At 45.0% G+C, this 27169-nt stretch overlaps 1 protein-coding gene across 1 annotated transcript in view; it reads right to left on the bottom strand.

The window, feature by feature from the left end:
• LOC112236786 (collagen alpha-1(XI) chain-like) overlaps positions 1-27169 on the bottom strand; it is a 251133-nt gene that overhangs the window by 136749 nt on the left and 87215 nt on the right. The window contains exons 9-22 of the mRNA XM_042308834.1: positions 24240-24293; positions 23949-23990; positions 23604-23666; positions 21207-21281; positions 20848-20931; positions 19018-19074; positions 16629-16682; positions 13676-13729; positions 13200-13253; positions 12966-13019; positions 7909-7962; positions 7761-7805; positions 3945-3998; positions 2305-2349 (exon numbers count right to left, since the gene is read on the bottom strand). Coding sequence (XP_042164768.1) covers positions 2305-2349; positions 3945-3998; positions 7761-7805; positions 7909-7962; positions 12966-13019; positions 13200-13253; positions 13676-13729; positions 16629-16682; positions 19018-19074; positions 20848-20931; positions 21207-21281; positions 23604-23666; positions 23949-23990; positions 24240-24293 — 789 coding nt within the window. The remainder of the gene's footprint in view (positions 1-2304; positions 2350-3944; positions 3999-7760; positions 7806-7908; positions 7963-12965; positions 13020-13199; positions 13254-13675; positions 13730-16628; positions 16683-19017; positions 19075-20847; positions 20932-21206; positions 21282-23603; positions 23667-23948; positions 23991-24239; positions 24294-27169) is intronic.

Genomic DNA, 27169 nt, shown 5'->3' with positions numbered 1-27169 from the left:
GACAGAGTCTTGGTAACTTAGACTACCCTCCTCTCTGAAGACAAAGTCTTGGTAACATAGACTACCCTCCTCTCTGGAGACAGAGTCTTGGTAACATAGACTACCCTCCTCTCTGGAGACAGAGTCTTGGTAACGTAAACTACCCTCCTCTCTGGAGACAGAGTCTTGGTAACATAGACTACCCTCCTCTCTGGAGACAGAGTCTTGGTAACATAGACTACCCTCCTCTCTGGAGACAGAGTCTTGGTAACGTAGACTACCCTCCTCCCTGGGTAGGCTTGATTACCAACAACGACGAGAAGGCCTACAGGGAGGAGGTGAGGGCCCTCGGTGTGTGGTGTCAGGAAAATAACCTCACACTCAACGTCAACAAAACTAAGGAGATGAATCTGGACTTCAGGAAACAGCAGAGGGAACACCCCCCTATCCACATCGATGGAACAGTAGTGGAGGGTAGTAAGTTTTAAGTTCCTCGGCATACACATCACAGACAAACTGAATTGGTCCACTCACACAGACAGCATCGTGAAGAAGGCGCAGCAGCGCCTCTTCAACATCAGGAGGCTGAAGAAATTTGGCTTGTCACCAAAAGCACTCAAACTTCTACAGATGCACAATCGAGAGCATCCTAGCGGGCTGTATCACCGCCTGGTATGGCAACTGCACCGCCCTCAACCGTAAGGCTCTCCAGAGGGTAGTGAGGTCTGCACAACACATCACCGGGGGCAAACTACCTGCCCTCCAGGACACCTACACCACCCGATGTTACAGGAAGGCCATAAAGATCATCAAGGACAACAACCACCCGAGCCACTGCCTGTTCACCCCGCTATCATCCAGAAGGCGAGGTCAGTACAGGTGCATCAAAGCTGGGACCGGGAGACTGAAAAACAGCTTCTATCTCAAGGCCATCAGACTGTTAAACAGCCACCACTAACATTGAGTGGCTGCTGCCAACACACTGACTCAACTCCAGCCACTTTAATAATGGGAATTGATGGGAAATGATGTAAAATATATCACTAGCCACTTTAAACAATGCTACCTAATATAATGTTTACATACCCTACATTATTAATCTCATATGTATACATATATACTGTACTCTATATCATCGACTGCATCCTTATGTAATACATGTATCACTAGCCACTTTAACTATGCCACTTTGTTTACATACTCATCTCATATGTATATACTGCACTCAATACCATCTACTGTATCTTGCCTATGCTACTCTGTACCATCACTCATTCATATATCTTTATGTACATATTCTTTATCTCCATACTGTGTAAAAGACAGTAGTTTTGAAATTGTTAGTTAGATTACTTGTTGGTTATTACTGCATTGTCGGAACTAGAAGCACAAGCATTTCGCTACACTCACATTAATTTTAACATCTGCATGTGACAAATAAAATTTGATTTGATTTGGTAACGTAGACTACCCTCCTCTCTGGAGACAGAGTCTTGGTAACGTAGACTACCCTCCTCTCTGGAGACAGAGTCTTGGTAACGTAGACTACCCTCCTCTCTGGAGACAGAGTCTTGGTAACGTAGACTACCCTCCTCTCTGAAGACAGAGTCTTGGTAACGAAGACTACCCTCCTCTCTGGAGACAGAGTCTTGATAATGTAGACTACCCTCCTCTCTGGAGACAAATAGAGTCTTGGTAACGTAGACTACCCTCCTCTCTGAAGACAGAGTCTTGGTAACGAAGACTACCCTCCTCTCTGGAGACAGAGTCTTGGTAACGTAGACTAACCTCCTCTCTGGAGACAGAGTCTTGGTAACGTAGACTAACCTCCTCTCTGGAGACAGAGTCTTGGTAACGTAGACTACCCTCCTCTCTGGAGACAGAGTCTTGGTAACGTAGACTACCCTCCTCTCTGGAGACAGAGTCTTGGTAACGTAGACTACCCTCCTCTCTGGAGACAGAGTCTTGGTAACGTAGACTACCCTCCTCTCTGAAGACAGAGTCTTGGTAACGAAGACTACCCTCCTCTCTGGAGACAGAGTCTTGGTAACGTAGACTACCCTCCTCTCTGGAGACAGAGTCTTGGTAACGTAGACTACCCTCCTCTCTGGAGACAGAGTCTTGGTAACGTAAACTACCCTCCTCTCTGGAGACAGAGTCTTGGTAACGTAGACTACCCTCCTCTCTGAAGACAGAGTGTCTTACACGAACACTATAAAACAGTTCTGGTCAAAGTGTGTGTTTTGGATGGTGTATCTGTGTAAGATAACATTATGTTATGTTATGTTATGTTATGTTATGTTAACATTATGACAGTGTTCATACCATGTTTCCTTTGGGACCGTGAGGACCGTCCACTCCAGCTACACCCTGTGGAAACACAACTAGTCAGATGGGTAGGAATGAATTATTGATGTATGGCTATATGATACAGGAGATAGCATAGTGATATATATGATACAGGAGATAGCATAGTGATGTATATGATACAGGAGATAGCATAGTGATGAATAATCCACTTGACCCCCCCCGCTCCAGCTCTGATTCTACTTTGAGGGAAAATGTTCTGATGATCCCTGTGATATGTGGTTGTCTCACCTAGTTATCTGTAGATGAACGTACTGACTATGACTGGTCCACCTAGCTATCTGTAGATGAACGTACTGACTATGACTGGTCCACCTAGCTATCTGAAGATGAACGTACTGACTATGACTGGTCCACCTAGCTATCTGTAGATGAACGTACTGACAATGACTGGTCCACCTAGCTATCTGTAGATGAACGTACTGACTATGACTGGTCCACCTAGCTATCTGTAGATGAACGTACTGACTATGACTGGTCCACCTAGCTATCTGTAGATGAACGTACTGACTATGACTGGTCCACCTAGCTATCTGTAGATGAACGTACTGACTATGACTGGTCCACCTAGCTATCTGTAGATGAACGTACTAACTATGACTGGTCCACCTAGCTATCTGTAGATGAACGTACTGACTATGACTGGTCCACCTAGCTATCTGTAGATGAACGTACTGACTATGACTGGTCCACCTAGCTATCTGTAGATGAACGTACTGACTATGACTGGTCCACCTAGCTATCTGTAGATGAACGTACTGACTATGACTGGTCCACCTAGCTATCTGAAGATGAACGTACTGACTATGACTGGTCCACCTAGCTATCTGAAGATGAACGTACTGACTATGACTGGTCCACCTAGCTATCTGTAGATGAACGTACTGACTATGACTGGTCCACCTAGCTATCTGTAGATGAACGTACTGACAATGACTGGTCCACCTAGCTATCTGTAGATGAACGTACTGACTATGACTGGTCCACCTAGCTATCTGTAGATGAACGTACTGACTATGACTGGTCCACCTAGCTATCTGTAGATGAACGTACTGACTATGACTGGTCCACCTAGCTATCTGTAGATGAACGTACTGACTATGACTGGTCCACCTAGCTATCTGTAGATGAACGTACTGACTATGACTGGTCCACCTAGCTATCTGTAGATGAACGTACTGACTATGACTGGTCCACCTAGCTATCTGTAGATGAACGTACTGACTATGACTGGTCCACCTAGCTATCTGTAGATGAACGTACTGACTATGACTGGTCCACCTAGCTATCTGAAGATGAACGTACTGACTATGACTGGTCCACCTAGCTATCTGTAGATGAACGTACTGACTATGACTGGTCCACCTAGCTATCTGAAGATGAACGTACTGACTATGACTGGTCCACCTAGCTATCTGTAGATGAACGTACTGACTATGACTGGTCCACCTAGCTATCTGTAGATGAACGTACTGACTATGACTGGTCCACCTAGCTATCTGTAGATGAATGTGTTAACTGTAAGTCGCTCTGGATAAGAGTGTCTGCTAAATTACTAACATGTACAAGAAGGAAACTATGTGTGAAGTACAACGTACAGGCTGTCCAGTGGGCCCAGGTGGACCGTTTGGCCCAAGCACACCTCTAGGACCCTGAGAGAGAGAGAGAGAGAGAGAGAGCGAGAGAGAGAGTGCGCGAGAGAGAGAGCGCGAGAGAGAGAGAGCGAGAGAGAGAGAGCGAGAGAGCGAGAGCGAGAGAGAGAGCGAGAGAGCAAGAGAGAAAGAGAGAGAGAGAGACAGAGAGACAGAGAGAGAGAGAGACACACACACAGAGAGAGAGAGAGAGAATCAGAGAGAGATAATCAGAGAGAGATAATCAGAGAGAGAGAGGAAAAGGGGTTGAAGCATGAAGAAGAGTTGACAGGATCACATAAAATAATGATGGAGTCTGTAGAACAAAGGCCCAGTTTTAAAATGCTGCCCCCTTGTGGACTAACATGAATAATACATTAAATGCATAGTTCAACCAAATTACAAAATGACTGTTTCCTTACTCTGTAAGCAGTCTATGGACAAGGTAGGACAGCAATCTATGCATTCGTTTAGTTTCTATGGCATTGTATCCATGCCGTTTCCAATGCTAACGTTTTAGCATTTGTGGCACAAATCCAATTCAAGTCATGGTTTGCAAAAATCACTGAAGCTGGAGACTCATATCCCCTTCTCTAACTTTAAGCACCAGCTGTTAGAACAGCTGACAGATCACTGCACCTGTACGTAGCCCATCTGTAAATAGCCCATCCAACTACCTCATCCCCATACTGTGTTTATTTATATATGTTTCTCCTTTCCACCCCAGTATCTCTACTTCCACACTCATCTTCAGCACATCAATCACTCCAGTGTTTAATTGGTATATTGTAATTATTTCGCCACTATGGCCTATTTATTGCCTTACCTCCGTTATCCTACTTCATTTGCACACAATGTAAATATACTTTTCTATTGTGTTATTGATTATACGTTTGTCTATCCCATGTGTAACTCTGTTGTTGTTTGTGTCAAACTGCTTTGCTTTATCTTGGCCAGGTCTCAGTTGAAAATGAGAACATGTTCCTAACTGGCCTACCCGGTTAAATAAAGGTGAGCTGGCCTACCCGGTTAAATAAAGGTGAGCTGGCCTACCCGGTTAAATAAAGGTGAGCTGGCCTACCCGGTTAAATAAAGGTGAGCTGGCCTACCCGGTTAAATAAAGGTGAGCTGGCCTACCCGGTTAAATAAAGGTGAGCTGGCCTACCCGGTTAAATAAAGGTGAGCTGGCCTACCCGGTTAAATAAAGGTGAGCTGGCCTACCCGGTTAAATAAAGGTGAGCTGGCCTACCCGGTTAAATAAAGGTGAGCTGGCCTACCCGGTTAAATAAAGGTGAGCTGGCCTACCCGGTTAAATAAAGGTGAGCTGGCCTACCCGGTTAAATAAAGGTGAAATAAACAAATAAAAAAATGGTACCAATATTAGCATTTTCCACACATGTGCAAATCATCTGAAAGAAGTTCAAAATGTGAAGCTCAACAAAGTCACGTATAGATAACTTGACATGACGGCACCAAAAATGCAAATATCGATACCACGACTTCAATGGGATTTGTGCCACAAACGCTAAGCCAAAACGTAGATCAAATCAAATCAAATTGTATTTGTCACATGCGCCGAAACATGTGAAATGCTTACTTACAAGCCCTTAACCAACAATGTAGTTTTAAGAAAATACCCCCCAAAAAGTAAGAGATAAGAATGACAAATAATTAAAGAGCAGCAGTAAAATAATAATAACGAGGCTGTATACAGGGGGTACTGGTAGAGAGGCAATGTGGAGGCTATATACAGGGGGTACTGGTACAGAGTCAATGTGGAGGCTATATACAGGGGGTACTGGTACAGAGTCAATGTGGAGGCTATATACAGGGGGTACTGGTACAGAGTCAATGTGGAGGCTATATACAGGGGTACTGGTAGAGAGGCAATGTGGAGGCTACATACAGGGGGTACTGGTAGAGGCAATGTGGAGACTATATACAGGGGTACTGGTACAGAGTCAATGTGGAGACTATATACAGGGGTACTGGTACAGGGTCAATGTGGAGGCTATATACAGGGGGTACTGGTAGAGAGGCAATGTGGAGGCTATATACAGGGGGTACTGGTACAGAGTCAATGTGGAGGCTATATACAGGGGTACTGGTAGAGAGGCAATGTGGAGGCTATATACAGGGGTACTGGTAGAGAGGCAATGTGGAGGCTATATACAGGGGTACTGGTACAGAGTCAATGTGGAGGCTATATACAGGGGTACCGGTAGAGAGTCAATGTGGAGACTATATACAGGGGGTACCAGTACAGAGTCAATGTGGAGGCTATATACAGGGGGTACTGGTACAGAGTCAATGTGGAGGCTATATACAGGGGGTACCGGTAGAGAGTCAATGTGGAGACTATATACAGGGGTACCAGTACAGAGTCAATGTGGAGGCTATATACAGGGGGTACCGGTAGAGAGTCAATGTGGAGACTATATACAGGGGGTACTGGTACAGAGTCAATGTGGAGGCTATATACAGGGGTACCGGTAGAGAGTCAATGTGGAGACTATATACAGGGGTACCAGTACAGAGTCAATGTGGAGGCTATATACAGGGGGTACTGGTACAGAGTCAATGTGGAGGCTATATACAGGGGGTACTGGTACAGAGTCAATGTGGAGACTATATACAGGGGGTACCAGTACAGAGTCAATGTGGAGGCTATATACAGGGGGTACTGGTACAGAGTCAATGTGGAGGCTATATACAGGGTATTAAAGTACAGAGTCAATGTGGAGGCTATATACAGGGGGTACCAGTACAGAGTCAATGTGGAGGCTATATACAGGGGGTGCCGGTACAGAGTCAATGTGGAGGCTATTTACAGGGGGTACCGGTACAGAGTCAATGTGGAGGCTATATACAGGGGGTACTAGTACAGAGGCAATGTGAGGGTGCACCTGTTAGTTGAGGTAATTGAGGTAACATATACACGTGAGTTGATTTATTAAAGTGACTTGTGCATCGATAATAACAGAGTAGCAGCAGCGTAGAAGGGGGAGGAGGGGGGCAATGCAATTAGTCTGGGAGGCCATTTGATTAGCTGTTCAGGAGTCTTATGGCTTGGGGGGCGGAGCAATGCAATTAGTCTGGGAGGCCCTTTGATTAGCTGTTCAGGAGTCTTATGGCTTGGGGGGCAATGCAATTAGTCTGGGAGGCCATTTGATTAGCTGTTCAGGAGTCTTATGGCTTGGGGGGGCAATGCAATTAGTCTGGGAGGCCCTTTGATTAGCTGTTCAGGAGTCTTATGGCTTGGGGGGCGGAGCAATGCAATTATCTGTTTGATTAGCTGTTCAGGAGTCTTATGGCTTGGGGGTGAATCTGTTTAGAAGCGTCTTGTCCTAGACTTGGCACTTCTGTACCGTTAGCCACCCAAGTCATAGACTGTTCTCTCTGCTTCCACACGGCAAGCGGTACCGGAGCGCCAAGTCAAGGTCCAAGAGGATTCTAAACAGATTCAACCCCCCCAAACCATAAGATTCCTGAACAACTAATCAAATGGCTACCCAGACTATTTCCAATTACTGTCATACCTTGTCCAAAGACTGCTTATAAGGGTAGAGAAACCTTAAATGTAATTTGGTCATGTGGGTAAGACTAGCCCTTTAACTAGCTGATACAGAAGTAGACGTGTTGTCAACCCAGGGATATAGTATGTTATAACAGAATACTTGTATTACTCCAATGATGTTATGAAGTTTAAACTGATACTACTTGATAAATAGTTTAGGGTCCTGTTCATCAAAACTAACAGCGATTCAGTGGACACTCTCTTACGCTCTCTCCAGCCAATCCCCTTGGCCCGATCTCTCCATCCTCGCCCTGCACAGAGAAGAGCTGTCAGTTTACAGCAGTAAAAATGAGTGGATGGAAATGGAGGAGTTGTATGGGAGAATGATGAGGGCAGGAATGGTGGGACACTCACTCTTTGTCCGTCCTCTCCAGGGGCTCCAGGAGGTCCAATTGATCCGGTCTCCCCCTGTAGAGAGAGAGAGAGAGAGACAGAGAGACAGAGAGAGAGACAGAGAGAGAGAGAGACAGAGAGAGAGAGAGAGAGAGAGAGAGAGAGAGACAGAGAGAGAGGAGAGCAGAGAGAGACAGAGAGAGAGAGAGAGAGAGGGGCAGAGGGGCAGAGAGAGAAGGGGCAGAGAGGGAGAGAGAGAGAAGGGGCAGAGAGGGAGAGAGAGAGAAGGGGCAGAGGGGAGAGAGAGAGGGGGCAGAGAGGGAGAGAGAGAAGGGGCAGAGAGGGAGAGAGAGAGAAGGGGCAGAGAGGGAGAGAGAGGGAGAGAGAGAAGGGGCAGAGAGGGAGAGATGGAGAGAGATGGAGAGAGAGAGAAGGGGCAGAGAGAGAGAGCGAGAGAGAGAAGGGGCAGAGAGGGAGCGAGAGAGAGAGAGAGAGAGAGAAGGGGGAGAGAGGGAGAGAGAGACAGAGAGAGAGAGAGAGATGTGTGTTAGTGCTACATAGAAGACTGGGCGAGGCCAGCTGTGTAGTTACAGACTCTTACAGCAGGATGACTGGCTGGCTGGCTGGCTGGCTGACTGGCTCGCTGATTGGCTGGTTGGCTGGCTGGCTAACTCTGTTTTTACCTTGATGTTACCCAGGCAGAATAGGTAACCAAACGACCAGGCTCTCCCTCTCTGCCCCTTCTCTCTCTCTCTCTCTCTCTCTCTCTCTCTCTCTACCCCTCCAATCTGTTTGTCCCTCTCCCTCTCTCTGCCCCTTCTCTCTGTTTCTCTCTCTACCCCTCCAATCTGTTTGTCCCTCTCCCTCTCTCTGCCCCTTCTCTCTGTTTCTCTCTCTCTCTACCTATTCTACCTGGTTCTCCCTCTCTCTGCCCCTTCTCTCTCTCTCTCTGCAGCCTAAGCTCCTAATTTAGCCTGACAGGGTCTGGTGTGTCTCTTCTGAGGGTGTTTAGAGCAGATGGCACAGAAAAGGACTGGGACTGGAGCTTGTATCATGATCATGCTTTTCAACATGCTGCTTGTCTACACGTCTGGTGACAACTCTGTGGAAGAGATTGTTATCAGAGGATCAATTTGGCCACACTATTGGTCCAACTGTAAATCTGAACAAAAAAATGACTTTGCTCATTTGTTTTTTAGATTACCACTTCAAAGCCATTCAAATGAGTTTTTACAATAATATTAGCTCCGCATTTCATTTCAAAATTAAAGACTTAGGTGATTGTATAATGTTGCACCCAAAGAAAATCACGAGATTAATCAGAACAACAAGCTTATGTAGCCAAAAGTGTCAGACATTTTACAACCCCCCACCCCAATTTGGTCTTATCAAACGGGGCCAAAAGTATTTCACCCATAAGCCTATAAACTTCCAAATCCTGTTTCTCAGACCAACACTAGTCTATTGTTTGACAGGATAGATTCCTCTAGTATGGATCACCTGCCTCATTAAATCTGCCTGTAATTAACTTCAGATCCTCTGGAATGAGTGAGAGTATTAGTCAGAAAATACCAGTGTTTTGGGGAACCTATTGCAGGCCTGATTAGGACTCATATTCTCTCTCTTTCACTATTGGTGCGAAGCTAGGGGGTTGAGGGTTGAAGGGAACTTTAAATCAGAACCTTCATTTCAAAACTGGAGGTCATTGTTTTGTAGAGATTGAGAATATGAGACTCGTTTCAGGAAACTAGGCGTATGTCACACTTCACAGGAGAGACGTTTAAACATAAACTATTTGTTTTTGCCTTTGGAACATGTGAACTTTTATGTGCTTTAATAACAAACTGGTATGCAATCTGTAAATATGAATACTATTCTTAAATTAGGAGCCTAGTTGGTTTATCTATGGAAAAAGTCAGCAACCTTCCCGCTAGCCATGATTGGCTGAGATAATGAGTGGGCTGGACATGCCGAGAGATGAGTGGGAATCGGTCTGCCATGATTGGTTGAGATAATGAGTGGGCTGGACATGCCGAGAGATGTATTGGAATCGGTCTGCCATGATTGGTTGAGATAATGAGTGGGCTGGACATGCCAAGAGATGAGTGGGAATCGGTCTGCCATGATTGGTTGAGATAATGAGTGGGCTGGACATGCCGAGAGATGTATTGGAATCGGTCTGCCATGATTGGTTGAGATAATGAGTGGGCTGGACATGCCAAGAGATGATTTGGAATCGGTCTGCCATGATTGGTTAAGATAATGATTGGGCTGGACATGCCGAGAGATGAGTTGGAATCGGTCTGCCATGATTGGTTAAGATAATGATTGGGCTGGACATGCCGAGAGATGAGTTGGAATCGGTCTGCCATGTAGCCCGCTTCTGTCTATAACATGAGCTGGTCAGTATCTGTCGGTAAACCTTTCTAACACAGCTTTTTTTTAAAGATATCACGTAGTAGAACTGCAAAAGTGTTGCTCTCCACTTTCTGGAGGACTGAGTTTTGAAATCAGTGAAATTAGAGAATGATAGCTCAGGAGACTGAGACAATTCTGCAGTTTGATTGCAAATATGCAGAAGAAGTCAAAATGAGAACACACAGAAGGCTATTGTAATAAATACCTGTCTCCGGATTTCTTCTTGAAACTAAGGGCAACCATAGCATCCGTGACAGAAATGTAGCTAGTCTAGCTAGCTGACAGAGAGGGGGGGAAGCGTCCATCCATGTATATGGGTAAGAGAGTCTAGCTAGCTACATTTTCAAATATTACATGTTTCTAATGTTGTCAGAAAGTCATTTTCATTTCAAGCTAAAGCGTAATGTTAGCTATCTAGCTAACATTAGCTGGTTGGCTCGCTAGCTAATGTTACGTGTATGATCAGTGTAGAAATATTATTTTGTATTTCAGAGCATTGCTAGCTAGCTAACATTAAACCTGGTTGGTTAGCCACCTGCAGATTCATGCAGGGTAGTAAGGTTATGAGTTGGTGTTATGGTTCATTGTTTAGCTAGCTAGCTACATGTCTAAACAAAAGACTCCACTATCTATGCAAGTATGCAAGTAATCATTTCAATAGAATGTTCATGATGTCACAGCGACAACTGTCGATAGACGTAGCTGATAAATTCACTCTGGCTATCTACTTCGATTTCAGAGCACTCTGTCTGTGTGTGCCAGAGCACAGTAACCAACCATGTCTGTGTGTGCCAGAGCACACTAACCAACCATGTCTGTGTGTGCCAGAGCACAGTAACCAACCATGTCTGTGTGTGCCAGAGCACAGTAACCAACCATGTCTGTGTGTGCCAGAGCACAGTAACCAACCATGTCTGTGTGTGCCAGAGCGCAGTAACCAACCATGTCTGAGTGTGCCAGAGCACAGTAACCAACCATGTCTGTGTGTGCCAGAGCACAGTAACCAACCATGTCTGTGTGTGCCAGAGCACAGTAACCAACCATGTCTGTGTGTGCCAGAGCACAGTAACCAACCATGTCTGTGTGTGCCAGAGCACAGTAACCAACCATGTCTGTGTGTGCCAGAGCACAGTAACCAACCATGTCTGTGTGTGCCAGAGCACAGTAACCAACCATGTCTGTGTGTGCCAGAGCACACTGTCCATGTCTGTGTGTGCCAGAGCACAGTAACCAACCATGTCTGAGTGTGCCAGAGCACAGTAACCAACCATGTCTGAGTGTGCCAGAGCACAGTAACCAACCATGTCTGTGTGCCAGAGCACAGTAACCAACCATGTCTGTGTGTGCCAGAGCACAGTAACCAACCATGTCTGTGTGTGCCAGAGCACAGTAACCAACCATGTCTGTGTGTGCCAGAGCACAGTAACCAACCATGTCTGTGTGTGCCAGAGCACAGTAACCAACCATGTCTGTGTGTGCCAGAGCACAGTAACCAACCATGTCTGTGTGTGCCAGAGCGCAGTAACCAACCATGTCTGTGTGTGCCAGAGCACAGTAACCAACCATGTCTGTGTGTGCCAGAGCACAGTAACCAACCATGTCTGTGTGTGCCAGAGCACAGTAACCAACCATGTCTGTGTGTGCCCATGTCTGTGTGTGCCAGAGCGCAGTAACCAACCATGTCTGTGTGTGCCAGAGCGCAGTAACCAACCATGTCTGTGTGTGCCAGAGCACAGTAACCAACCATGTCTGTGTGTGCCAGAGCGCAGAATAACTGATGAACTTACTAATAAACACCTGTTGAATATGGCCGGTGTCAGCAAACGTTGGCAAAAAAGCTTAATACATTGGTGCCAGCAGCACAGTTACAGTCACCAACACTCTGGATAACATAGAAACAGCCTAACCAGCTCTTCTAAGGCAAGTAAAATGGTCAGAGTGAGCTGTTCTCTCATTTGTGTCTTGAAGTAGCTAGCAAACTAGGTTACGTTAGCCAGTTAGCTTGGGTGCTTGACTGCTGTTGTTTGGTCAGAACGTTCGGATCAACCCTACTCCTCCGCCAGAGCATCCAGTGTGCTCTCTGAATGCTCCGAGAGTGAAACGCTCTGAGTTTACCAACCCCCAGAGCACACTGAGCACACTCTGGCACTCCTGACTGAATTTACCAAACACACCGTAGTATAAACCAGACTTTAGTCTTGAAATCTTTGGTTGTTTAGTACTGTACATGGCCTCACAAGTGAATCCTTAAATAAATGGGTGTGGCTAAGGCTTAATTAAGAAGGTGTGAATGATGCTGAATGGGTGTAGACAACGAGGAGATCTCCAGTAGGTCTACCAAAACATTCAAGGGCCATTTTCTCAAAAGTGGGTTTCCAAGTGTATCAACGTTCAAAGCACAATTACTTTCACATTGTTCCTCAACTGTAGTGTATGATATATCCTTTTCTAGCTCTGAATCTCTACTTTTATCCAACGTAAGTTTCAAAAAAAATTCTACATAAGACCGAATCAAGCCGTTCGGTCACATGGAGTTTGCTGTTTGCTTCACCGGTCATTTCCTTGAAGGATAAAGGATCTCAACCATTCATTTCAGAACAGCCTGTGGCCTTCTCATTTAGGGAGCGGTACACATGCAGGTGCTTGATACTGTTGCTCACCCTGTGTCCCTTGGCACCAGGTAGGCCGGGCAGGCCATCGAATCCTCCGTCTCCCTGTAGAGAAACACAATGTGACAATGACCACCGAGTCCCCAGGCTACACAGACATCATCGTGTATATGTTTACAACACAGTGGTAGTGACCAACACAGAACAGTCACACGTAACAGACAGAGACATCATGTGCTTTTCATTCTCTGAGTAAAGTGACTAGTAGGCAGAGACATCATGTACCTTAGACCCCGACTCTCCAGGCATTCCTCGGGCGCCAACTGCTCCACCACGACCCTGAGAGAGAAAGAGAGAGAAAGAGAAAGATTAAACATGGAATCCTCAAGACCAATCAGGCAATGGCATCTACCTGGAAATGCAATTACAGCCAATTATGTAATCTACTGCCAGGTTGTACGTTTTGGGATCTTTAACTGGATTCTAGAACATTCAGGGAATTGTTTGTTAATGATAAACCGTTCAGATCGTACACTGCACCCACACTACACACCACACACGCACCCACACTACACACCACACACACACACAGCACACACACACACACACACACACACCACACACACACAGCACACAGCACACACCACACACACACAGCACACACACAGCACACAGCACACAGCACACACACTACACACAACACACACACACACACACACACACACACACTGGATGAGGCAGAGTTCACTCGGTCCACTTACCGTCTTACCAGATTTGCCTATTTGTCCCGCAGACCCTTGGACTCCCCTGGAGCCCTGTGCAGGACACGTAATGATGGCCAGATTATAGTCAGCTAGGGAACATTCACTGAATAGGTATACATTAAATATAGGTGTAGCTGTAGGTAACTGTAGTGATGTATAGGTAACTGTAGGTGAGGAATAGGTAACTGTAGGGAGGTATAGGTAACTGTAGGGAGGTATAGGTAACTGTAGTGAGGTATAGGTAACTGTAGGTGAGGAATAGGTAACTGTAGTTACAGGTAACTGTAGGTGAGGAATAGGTAACTGTAGTGAGGTATAGGTAACTGTAGGTACGTATAGGTAACTGTAGGTGAGGAATAGGTAACTGTAGTTACAGGTAACTGTAGGTGAGGAATAGGTAACTGTAACTGTAGGTGAGGAATAGGTAACTGTAGGAGGTATAGGTAACTGTAGGTGAGGAATAGGTAACTGTAGTGATGTATAGGTAACTGTAGGTGAGGAATAGGTAACTGTAGTGATGTATAGGTAACTGTAGGTGAGGAATAGGTAACTGTAGTGATGTATAGGTAACTGTAGGTGAGGAATAGGTAACTGTAGGTGATGTATAGGTAACTGTAGGTGAGGAATAGGTAACTGTAGGGAGGTATAGGTAACTGTAGGTGAGGAATAGGTAACTGTAGGTGAGGTATAGGTAACTGTAGTTACAGGTAACTGTAGGTGAGGATAGGTAACTGTAGTGATGTATAGGTAACTGTAGGTGAGGAATAGGTAACTGTAGGTGAGGAATAGGTAACTGTAGGTGAGGAATAGGTAACTGTAGGTGAGGAATAGGTAACTGTAGGTGAGGAATAGGTAACTGTAGGTGAGGAATAGGTAACTGTAGGTGAGGAATAGGTAACTGTAGGTGAGGAATAGGTAACTGTAGGTGAGGAATGATGTAGGTGAGGTATAGGTAACTGTAGGTGAGGAATAGGTAACTGTAGTGAGGAATAGGTAACTGTAGGTAACTGTAGTTACAGGTAACTGTAGGTGATGTATAGGTAACTGTAGTGAACTGTAGGTATAGGTAACTGTAGGTGAGGGTAACTGTAGGTAACTGTAGTGAGGTATAGGTAACTGTAGGTGATGTATATAGGTAACTGTAGTGATGTATAGGTAACTGTAGTGATGTATAGGTAACTGTAGTGATGTATGGGTAACTGTAGTGATGTATGGGTAACTGTAGTGACAGGTGACTGTAGGTGAGGTATAGGTAACTGTAGTGATAGGTAACTGTAGGTAACTGTAGGTGATGTATAGGTAACTGTAGTGAGGTATAGGTAACTGTAGTGAGGAATAGGTAACTGTAGGTGAGGAATAGGTAACTGTAGGTGAGGAATAGGTAACTTAGGTAACTGTAGTGAGGTGAGGATAGGTAACTGTAGTGAGGTATAGGTAACTGTAGGTAACTGTAGGATGAGGATAGGTAACTGTAGTGATAGTATAGGTAACTGTAGGTGAGGAATAGGTAACTGTAGTGATGTATAGGTAACTGTAGTGAGGTAACTGTAGTTATAGGTAACTGTAGGTGAGGTAGGTGAACTGTAGGTATAGGTAACTGTAGGTGAGGAATAGGTAACTGTAGTGAGGAATGGGTAACTGTAGGTGAGGAATAGGTAACTGTAGTTAGATACAGGTAACTGTAGTGATGTATAGGTAACTGTAGTGATGTATAGGTAACTGTAGTTACAGGTAACTGTAGGTGAGGAATAGGTAACTGTAGTGATGTATAGGTAACTGTAGGTGAGGAATAGGTAACTGTAGGTGAGGGATAGGTAACTGTAGTGATGTATAGGTAACTGTAGGGTAACTGTAGAGGAATAGGTAACTGTAGTGTGAGGTAACTGTAGGTAAATGTAGGTGAGGAATAGGTAACTGTAGGTGAGGAATAGGTAACTGTAGGTGAGGAATAGGTAACTGTAGGTAAATAGGTAACTGTAGGTGGTAACTGGAATAGGTAACTGTAGGAGGAATAGGTAATAGGTAACTGTAGGTGAGGAATAGGTAACTGTGAGGTAACTGTAGAGGAGGATAGGTAACTGTAGGTGAGGAATAGGTAACTGTAGTGATGTATAGGTAACTGTAGTGAGGTATAGGTAACTGTAGGAGGAGGTAACTAGGTAACTGTAGTGAGGTATAGGTAACTGTAGGAGGTATAGGTAACTGTAGGATAAACTGTAGTGATGTATAGGTAACTGTAGTGAGGAATAGGTAACTGTAGTGGGGTAACTGTAGTGAGGTATAGGTAACTGTAGTGAGGTATAGGTAACTGTAGTGATGAGGTAACTGTAGGTGTAGGAACTAACTGTAGTGAGGTATAGGTAACTGTAGGTGAACTGTAACTGTAGGGTAACTGTAGTGAACTGTAGGTGAGGAGGGTAACTGTGGTGAGGAATAGGTAACTGTAGTGAGGAATAGGTAACTGTAGTGATGTATAGGTAACTGTAGTGATGTATAGGTAACTGTAGTGAGGTATAGGTAACTGTAGTGAGGTATAGGTAACTGTAGTGAGGTATAGGTAACTGTAGTGAGGTATAGGTAACTGTAGTGAGGTATAGGTAACTGTAGTGAGGTATAGGTAACTGTAGTGAGGTATAGGTAACTGTAGTTAGATATAGGTAACTGTAGTGAGGTATAGGTAACTGTAGTGAGGTATAGGTAACTGTAGTGAGGTATAGGTAACTGTAGTGAGGTATAGGTAACTGTAGTGAGGTATAGGTAACTGTAGTTAGATATAGGTAACTAGTTACAGGTAACTGTAGTGAGGTATAGGTAACTGTAGTGAGGTAGGGGTAACTGTAGTGAGGTAGGGGTAACTGTAGTGAGATATAGGAACAGTAACTGTCTATGTTAAGTGCAGTATGACTATGAGTGGGTTTAGTAGTCTCCAGCTATGTGTTAAACCTCTCACCTGAGGACCAGGGTCTCCGGCATCACCTTTAAGTCCAGAAGAACCAGGAACACCCTGAGACAAAGATGGACCAATGAGAAGCATGGACACAAACCTTGTTAGTCCTATTGGCTCGATCATAACACCACTCAGCCAGAGAGGTGTCCTATTGGCTGGATCAGAACACCCCTCAGCCAGAGAGGTGTCCTATTGGCTGGAACAGAACACCCCTCAGCCAGAGAGGTGTCCTATTGGCTGGAACAGAACACCCCTCAGCCAGAGAGATGTCCTATTGGCTGGAACAAAACACCCCTCAGCCAGAGAGATGTCCTATTGGCTGGAACAGAACACCCCTCAGCCAGAGAGATGTCCTATTGGCTGGAACAGAACACCCCTCAGCCAGAGAGATGTCCTATTGGCTGGAACAGAACACCCCTCAGCCAGAGAGATGTCCTATTGGCTGGAACAGAACACCCCTCAGCCAGAGAGATGTCCTATTGGCTGGAACAGAACACCCCTCAGCCAGAGAGATGTCCTATTGGCTGGAACAGAACACCACTCAGCCAGTGGGAACTCCATTCAAGACTGTTGGAAAAGCATTCCTCAGGAAGCTGGTTGAGAGAATGCTAAGAGTGTGCAAAGCTGTCATCAAGGCAAAGGGTGGCTACTTTGAAAAATCTCAATATATAAAAAATATTTGATTTGTTTAACACTTTTCCGTTACTACATGATTCCATATGTGTTATTTCATAATTTTGATGTCTTCATTATTATTCTACAATGGAGAAAATAGTAAAAATTAAGAAAAACCCTTGAATGAGTAGGTGTGTCGAAACATTTGACTGGTAGTATAGATTCATTTAAAACAATTTCCCCATTGATTTACTCATCTCCTGTAGCTTGTTAGTGCCAGTTGACTGACACAATAAAGAGGTGTTAGGTGTGGCATTACAGACATAAAGACAAATAGATTTAGCAAACTTCTAACTTCAGAATCATAAAGTAGAACAAAGTCAATGGTTTTAATCTAGCTAGGTCTGCTAGTTAAACATTCAAAAAACTATCTACCTGGCTAGCTAGGTAGCTAATTTATCCAGTTTGTCCCATTGACTTTGCATGTGCTCCGGTTGGCAAGCTAACCAATTAGTATGCACTCAACCATGGATATTATCATCAGTTAAACATGACAAACTGTACACATTATGTATATATTAACGTATCATGATCATACTGTATATTGTAGTGAGAAAACATAAACTTAAGTCTAAAAATGTGGGGTTCAATTGCAGGGCTGGATAGACATTTCAGAGCATTCCATCTAGACACTATTAGTGATTTATCAATAGACACTATTAGTGATTTATCAATAGACACTACTAGTGATTTAGCAATAGACACTACTAGTGATTTAGCAATACTAGTGATTTACTACTAGTGATTTAGCAATACAGACACTAGTTTTAAAAGCATAAAATGGGCTCCACTTTGTCTCACAAGTCAAGAACTATTGGTTTCAAAAGGGAAAACACAATATAATAATACTGGGTTTTGTATAGCGCTGTTCTACCAACTGAGGTCCTCAAAGAGCTTTACACAGTAATGGGGGGAAACTCCCCTCCATCCACCACCAATCAGCAGCATCCTCCTTGGTGATGCACGGCAACCATTTTGTGGTAGAACGCTCACCACACGCCAGCTATCAGGTGGAGAGGTCAGGAGTTATATTGGCCTACTAGGAATGAGGGGAAGGATTAGGTGGCCATGACGGTATGAGGGCCAGATTTAGGCAGGACTCCAGGGTTAACACCCTTACTCTTACGATAAGTGCCATGGGATCTTTAGTGACGTTAGTGTATAACGTCCCATCCAAAAGACGGCACCCTACGCAAGGCAATGTCCCTTCACTGCCCTGGGGCAATGGGATCTCCTTAGACCAGAGGGAAGAGTGCTCCCTACTGGACCTTCAGCACCACTTCCAGCAGCATCTTGTCTCCCATCCAGGGACCGACCTGGACCAACTCTGCTTAGCTTCCGAGGTAAGCCAGCTTTGGGACGCAGGGTGGTATCAAATGAGCACAAACAAAAAAAATGAATGCAATAGAATTGAAAAAAGAAGCTTCGAGCCTCTAATTGTGTTGGTTTTTCATCTCTACTCAGCCTCATCCTTGGAAAACTCTAGGCTGAAGGCACTATTATAGCTGGTGTATACCTCAGGATAGTTATATGTGGGAAGATATCTCATAGGAAGAAGGGTAAAAGGCCAGGGTGAATTGTGACACGATACATTGTAGGTTTCTGACAGGGCAGTCAATGACCTGTGTTCATTGACCTGTGTTCACTCACCTTCCACGGGAGACTTGGTAAGAGGATGTGTCTGTGTGTGTGTTATCAGGGGGGGACTAAAACTCACCACTGGACCAGATCTCCCTGTGAGACCCATTGGACCTGAGGGACCTCTCATGGCGAGCTGTGGGGTAGATGAAAGGGGATGGAGTGGGAGGGAGGGAGGGAAGGAGGATGGAGGGGGAGGAGGATGGAGGGGAGGGAGGGAAGGAGGATGGAGGGGGATAGAGGGGGAGGAGGATGGAGAGGGGGAGGAGGATGGAGGAGGATGGAGGGGGAGGGAGGGGGGAGGAGGATGGAGGGGAGGGAGGGAAGATGGAGGGGATGGAGGGCGTTGGAGGGGGAGGGAGAGTGAGGGGGGGAAGGGATGACAAATCACAAGAAGGAAGGAGACAGATGAACACCCTCCATATGTCCCAGTACCACACACCCTACCATCCTATTCCTCACTCAGACACTACCTCATACCTCAGACACTACATCATACCTCACACCCTACCATCCTATTCCTCCCTCATACCTCAGACACTCCCTCAGACACTCCCTCAGACACTCCCTCAGACACTCCCTCAGACACTCCCTCAGACACTCCCTCAGACACTCCCTCAGACACTCCCTCAGACACTCCCTCAGACACTCCCTCAGACCTCAGACACTCCCTCATACCTCAGACACTCCTCATACCTCAGACACTCCTCATACCTCAGACACTCCTCATACCTCAGACACTCCTCATACCTCAGACACTCCCTCAGACACTACCTCAGACACTACCTCAGACACTACCTCAGACACTACCTCAGACACTCCCTCATACCTCAGACACTCCCTCAATCCTCAGACACTCCCTCATACCTCAGACACTCCCTCATACCTCAGACACTCCCTCATACCTCAGACACTCCCTCATACCTCAGACACTCCCTCATACCTCAGACACTACCTCATACCTCAGACACTACCTCAGACCTCCCTCAGACACTACCTCAGACACTACCTCAGACACTACCTCATACCTCAGACACTACCTCAGACACTCCCTCATACCTCAGACACTACCTCATACCTCAGACACTACCTCAGACACTCCCTCATACCTCAGACACTCCCTCAATCCCTCAGACACTCCCTCAGACACTCCCTCAGACACTCCCTCAGACACTCCCCATACAGACACTCCCTCATACCTCAGACACTCCCTCATACCTCAGACACTCCCTCATACCTCAGACACTCCCTCATACCTCAGACACTCCTCATACCTCAGACACTACCTCAGACACTACCTCAGACACTCCCTCATACCTCAGACACTCCCTCATACCTCAGACACTCCCTCATACCTCAGACACTCCCTCATACCTCAGACACTACCTCAGACACTCCTCAGACACACTCCCCATACCCCTCAGACACTCCCTCAGACACTCCCTCACTACCTCAGACACTACCTCATACCTCAGACACTCCCTCATACCTCAGACACTACCTCATACCTCAGACACTACCTCATACCTCAGACACTACCTCATACACTACCTCATACCTCACACTACCTCAGACACTACCTCATACCTCAGACACTACCTCAGACACTACCTCATACCTCAGACACTACCTCATACCTCAGACACTCACTCATAGTGAGTGTCTGAGGTATGCTCTTACTTTTTCTGAAGCGTCCCCCCCCCACCACACTCCCACACATCTTCCCCTAAACTACAGCTGTGAGAAAGGATATACTAATGAAGGCCAAGAAGGCTGCAACGTGAATGGGTTTCTCTTCTTAATAAATAAAAGGGAGATATGCCCAAAGGTTACACTGAACCCTGCTACAGCTCTGGTGTTTGGCCCTCTTCGGCCTGCTACAGCCCTGGTGCTGTCACAACATACTCACTCTGGCCTGGGAGAGAATAGCCTGTGCTTGGGCCTCTTGTGCAGACACCACAGGACCCTTCTCTCCATCCCCTCCAAAACGGAACTTTCTCACACACACACACACACACAGAGACACACAGAGACACACAGAAACACAGTCGTTACAAAAGAAAAATCACAATCATGCTGTGCACAATGAACATCTAAATATCAATCAAATATATGGATCAAGCAAGATGATCAATCAATTAATGTTTAAAGCCCTTTTTACATCAGCAGTTGTTAGAAAATGGATTTACCAATACATTTAAAGAGTGGTAGATAATAGTGGTTGTTGGATTGGATATAAATTCCCAATATTCCTGATCTGGTACTTACTGGCAGCATCAGCATTGTACCAGGAGGACCTGGCATACCGTCGGCTCCTGCAAGACCAGCCCGCCCTGCGGGACCCTGGGAAACGAAGTCAACAAGACAAGAGCAAAGATGCCATGTTAGAACGTGTCCAGAGCGAGCGAGAGAGCGCGAGAGCGCGAGAGCGAGAGAGCGAGAGAGAGAGAGAAACGTCTTATGCTATGTTTACCATTCAATGGGTAAATAAGAACATCCTTATTATCATAATTGTCTTCCATCCATTATAACACCAGCAGGAGAGGACAGGAGTGGAAAATAAAGGACAGGAGAGGACAGGACAGGAGAGGACAGGAGAGTACAGGACAGGAGAGGAAAATAGAGGAAAAGACAGGACAGGAGAGGAAAAGAGAGGACAGGAGAGGAAAAGAGAGGACAGGAGAGGACAGGAGAGGAAAAGGAGAGGACAGGAGAGGACAGGAGAAACAGAGGACAAGACAGGAGAGGAGAGGACAGGAGAGGACAGGAGAATAACCTCACTACCAGGTGACTGTACTGGAATATCTGTACTGAACATGTCGTGTCTCAGTGACTGTACCACAGTTCCCACTGCACCTGGGCTATAGGAACGTTCAGACTGCACCTGGGCTATAGGAACGTTCAGACTGCACCTTAGGGGATAAGCGAGATTTTAGCCCAGGGACAAGCGAGATTTTAGCCCAGGGACAAGCGAGATTTTAGCCCAGGGACAAGCGAGATTTTAGCCCAGGGACAAGCGAGATTTTAGCCCAGGGACAAGCGAGATTTTAGCCCAGGGATAAGCGAGATTTTAGCCCAGGGATAAGAGAGATTTTAGCCCAGGGACAAGAGAGATTTTAGCCCAGGGACAAGAGAGATTTTAGCCCAGGGACAAGAGAGATTTTAGCTCAGGGACAAGAGAGATTTTAGCTCAGGGACAAGAGAGATTTTAGCTCAGGGACAAGAGAGATTTTAGCTCAGGGACAAGAGAGATTTTAGCTCAGGGACAAGCGAGATTTTAGCCCAGGGATAAGCGAGATTTTAGCCCAGGGATAAGAGAGAGAGGGACAAGCGAGATTTTAGCCCAGGGACAAGCGAGATTTTAGCCCAGGGATAAGAGAGATTTTAGCCCAGGGATAAGAGATAAGATTTTAGCCCAGGGATAAGATAAGAGATTTTAGCCCAGGGATAAGAGAGATTTTAGCCCAGGGATAAGCGAGATTTTAGCCCAGGGATAAGCGAGATTTTAGCTCAGGGATAAGAGAGATTTTAGCCCAGGGATAAGAGAGATTTTAGCCCAGGGATAAGAGAGATTTTAGCCCAGGGATAAGAGAGTGTTCACACTTGTACATTCTATAATAACCAGTAAGAAATGGGGTCAAGAACAACAAATTTTCACTGCCACAATAACAAAAGCTGAACTTTCAGGTCATTTGCATATGCTTGTGATGCCTGTTGATGCGTTCTGAAAGTTAATTTATACTGTATTTATATATTATAATATTTATTTCATCCTTCCATCTGAGGAAAAAAACCTGACAAGGAAATTAAATAAAACATGTGTTGCTATGACAACAAGGAAAACGTTTTCTACGCAGGCTGGCTAACGTCTTCTCACTCACTGAGTCACCTGCTTAACAAACTCGACTGCTGGAAGGGCAGCAAACACTCCATTTTCATCTGCTTTCATAGTTTTTCTATTGACATTTATCCATTAAAATGATATTGTTGCAGGATTTCGTCTGGATCAGAAAACGTTGTGAGCATAGCCTTGCTATTGAGAAGGGCCGCCGTAAGCAGACATGGCTCTCAAGAGAAGACAGGCTATGTGCTCACTGCCCACAAAATGAGGTGGAAACTGAGCTGCACTTCCTAACCTCCTGCCCAATGTATGACCATATTAGAGAGACATATTTCCCTCAGATTACACAGATCCACAAAGAATTTGAAAACAAATCCAATTTTAATAAACTCCCATATCTACTGGGTGAAATTCCACAGTGTGCCATCACAGCAGCAAGATTTGTGATCTGTTGCCACAAGAAAAGGGCAACCAGTGAAAAACAAACACCATTGTAAATACAACCCATATTTATGCTTATTTATTTTCCCTTGTGTCCTTTAACCATTTGTACATTGTTACAACACTGTATATGTATATAATATGACATTTGTAATGTCTTTATTGTTTTGAAACTTCTGTATGTGTAATGTTAACTGTTAATATATAAAAGTTAAATAAACAATAAAAATGATCTACCTCACTTGCTTTAGCAATGTTAACACGTTTCCCATGCCAATAAAGCCCCTTGAATTGAATTGAGAGAGACAGAGACAGACAGAGACAGAGAGAGACAGAGACAGAGAGAGACAGACAATGACAGGTACACAGGAAGAGAGACTCACCCTGTCACCCGGATCTCCAGCAACACCAGGGGGTCCATGTAGACCCAAGGGGCCCGGAAGACCCTACAGAAACACAACCCAATCAAACTGAGGCACAGCCATGTTGTTACATAGGCCTCAATCCTGATTTGAGATGAAAGCCCTGTAGACTGAGACTAAGTCACTAAGTCACGTACAGTAAGACACTCAATAGAAGTGTGTCATTTAAGTTTGAGTAGAGATTTAGTGCACTAGATTTCACCAGAGCCCTATGGCTACTGGTTAAAACTAGTGCACTACAAAGGGAATAGGGTGCCATCTTGGACGCCTCCTTGGCCTCAGGATGAATAGATATGTGTTACTCACAGCTGGGCCTGCAGGTCCAGGAGGGCCTTCAATCAGCATGCCCTAAACGTGATGGACAGACGACAGGATTGAAGAAATGGGACAGCGAGAATTAAACGCTTCAGTGATTCACATCGTGTTACATCACAATTAAAACAGAAATACCGTCCATCCTACTGCATCCTGTCTCTCTACGGAAGAAAACATCAATTTATAACCAAACAGTTTCTTTCAACTTCCTGTATGACACAATTTGTATTCTCTACACACATTCCCTTAAAAAAGCAGCCGTGTTGTGTTTTTGGGTCTTACAGGTTCAATCACAGCGGGTTCGCCCTTCTCGCCTTTCTCCCCACCACCAGCCACCTGTGAAGACAGGGAGGACACCAGCGTGAGTTCCTTCATACCGAGCTACAGTCACCGGATCAATGATCAACGGGATGGGTGGCATGAGGGATAAGAAGAATGAAAGAGACAATTCAACAAGTGAAGAAGAAGGTCATTTTGATGCATGGTTTTTAAGAATATGATGTGATCAGCCAATCAACAGTGTGATCAGCCAATAACAGTGTGATCAGCCAATCAACAGTGTGATCAGCCAATCAACAGTGTGATCAGCCAATCAACAGTGTGATCAGCCAATAACAGTGTGATCAGCCAATCAACAGTGTGATCAGCCAATCAACAGTGTGATCAGCCAATCAACAGTGTGATCAGCCAATCAGCAGTGTGATCAGCCATTCAGCAGTGTGATCAGCCAATCAGCAGTGTGATCAGCCAATCAGCAGTGTGATCAGCCATTCAACAATGTGAACAGCCAATCAACAGTGTGATGTGTGATCAGCCAATCAACAGTGTGATCAGCCAATCAACAGTGTGATCAGCCAATCAACAGTGTGATTAGCCAATCAACAGTGTGATCAGCCAATCAGCAGTGTGATGTGTGGTCAGCCAATGAACAGTGTGATGTGTGGTCAGCCAATGAACAGTGTGATCAGCCATTCAACAGTGTGATCAGCCAATCAACAGTGTGATCAGCCAATCAACAGTGTGATTAGCCAATCAACAGTGTGATCAGCCAATCAACAGTGTGATCAGCCAATCAACAGTGTGATCAGCCAATCAGCAGTGTGATCAGCCAATCAGCAGTGTGATCAGCCATTCAACAATGTGAACAGCCAATCAACAGTGTGATGTGTGATCAGCCAATCAACAGTGTGATCAGCCAATCAACAGTGTGATCAGCCAATCAACAGTGTGATCAGCCAATCAACAGTGTGATTAGCCAATCAACAGTGTGATCAGCCAATCAGCAGTGTGATGTGAGAGAAGCCAATGAACAGTGTGATGTGTGGTCAGCCAATGAACAGTGTGATCAGCCATTCAACAGTGTGATCAGCCAATCAACAGTGTGATCAGCCAATCAACAGTGTGATTAGCCAATCAACAGTGTGATCAGCCAATCAACAGTGTGATCAGCCAATCAGCAGTGTGATCAGCCATTCAGCAGTGTGATCAGCCAATCAGCAGTGTGATCAGCCAATCAGCAGTGTGATCAGCCATTCAACAATGTGAACAGCCAATTATCAGTGCGATGTGTGATCAGCCAATCAACAGTGTGATCAGCCAATCAACAGTGTGATGTGTGATCAGCCAATCAACAGTGTGATCAGCCAATCAACAGTGTGATTAGCCAATCAACAGTGTGATCAGCCAATCAGCAGTGTGATGTGTGGTCAGCCAATGAACAGTGTGATGTGTGGTCAGCCAATGAACAGTGTGATGTGTGGTCAGCCAATGAACAGTGTGATGTGTGGTCAGCCAATGAACAGTGTGATCAGCCATTCAACAGTGTGATCAGCCAATCAACAGTGTGATCAGCCATTCAACAGTGTGGTCAGCCAATCAACAGTGTGATCAGCCAATCAACAGTGTGATTAGCCAATCAACAGTGTGATCAGCCAATCAACAGTGTGATCAGCCAGTCAACAGTGTGATCAGCCATTCAACAGTGTGATGTGTGGTCAGCCAATGAACAGTGTGATGTGTGTTCAGCCAATGAACAGTGTGATCAGCCATTCAACAGTGTGATCAGCCAATCAACATTGTGATCAGCCAATCAACAGTGTGATCAGCCATTCAACAGTGTGATGTGTGGTCAGCCAATGAACAGTGTGATGTGTGGTCAGCCAATGAACAGTGTGATCAGCCATTCAACAGTGTGATCAGCCAATCAACAGTGTGATCAGCCAATCAACAGTGTGATCAGCCAATCAACAGTGTGATCAGCCAATCAACAGTGTGATCAGCCAATCAATAACTACAAGAATGAGAGAATAAAGAACAGAGAGAGAGAAAGAAAGATAGAAATGTGGACAACGTGTTAGTCTCCATGAAGGAGGATGGATCAAGATGCTTGAAATGGACAGCAGTGTCATTGGATTCATATAGATCATATGTAACTATATGTTAGGATGACTGAGTGAATCAGAGTGAATAACTCATATTGAACTGTGTGTTAGGATGACTGGGTGAATCAGAGTGAATAACTCATATTGAACTGTGTGTTAGGATGACTGGGTGAATCAGAGTGAATAACTCATATTGAACTGTGTTTTAGGATGACTGGGTGAATCAGAGTGAATAACTCATATTGAACTGTGTGTTAGGATGACTGGGTGAATCAGAGTGAATAACTCATATTGAACTGTGTGTTAGGATGACTGGGTGAATCAGAGTGAATAACTCATATTGAACTGTGTGTTAGGATGACTGGGTGAATCAGAGTGAATAACTCATATTGAACTGTGTGTTAGGATGACTGGGTGAATCAGAGTGAATAACTCATATTGAACTGTGTGTTAGGATGACTGGGTGAATCAGAGTGAATAACTCATATTGAACTGTGTTTTAGGATGACTGGGTGAATCAGAGTGAATAACTCATATTGAACTGTGTATTAGGATGACTGGGTGAATCAGAGTGAATAACTCATATTGAACTGTGTGTTAGGATGACTGGGTGAATCAGAGTGAATAACTCATATTGAACCTGCCACCAACAGGTTGGTTTAATATCTAACATTTGTTACAATTCAATGCATATACTGTACAATGAGCATGAGACAATGTACAGGGTAGACTAGACAATCCTTACTAGCAGATAAACATACTACAGAGAGAGAGATGGAGAGAGAGAGACAGAGAGAGACATAGAGAGAGAGAGAGACATAGAGAGACATA

This window comes from Oncorhynchus tshawytscha, linkage group LG29 (assembly GCF_018296145.1).
Source record: "Oncorhynchus tshawytscha isolate Ot180627B linkage group LG29, Otsh_v2.0, whole genome shotgun sequence".
NCBI lineage: Eukaryota > Metazoa > Chordata > Actinopteri > Salmoniformes > Salmonidae > Oncorhynchus > Oncorhynchus tshawytscha.
Note: the sequence above shows the minus strand (reverse complement) of the source record. Positions and strands in the feature narration are given on the sequence as shown.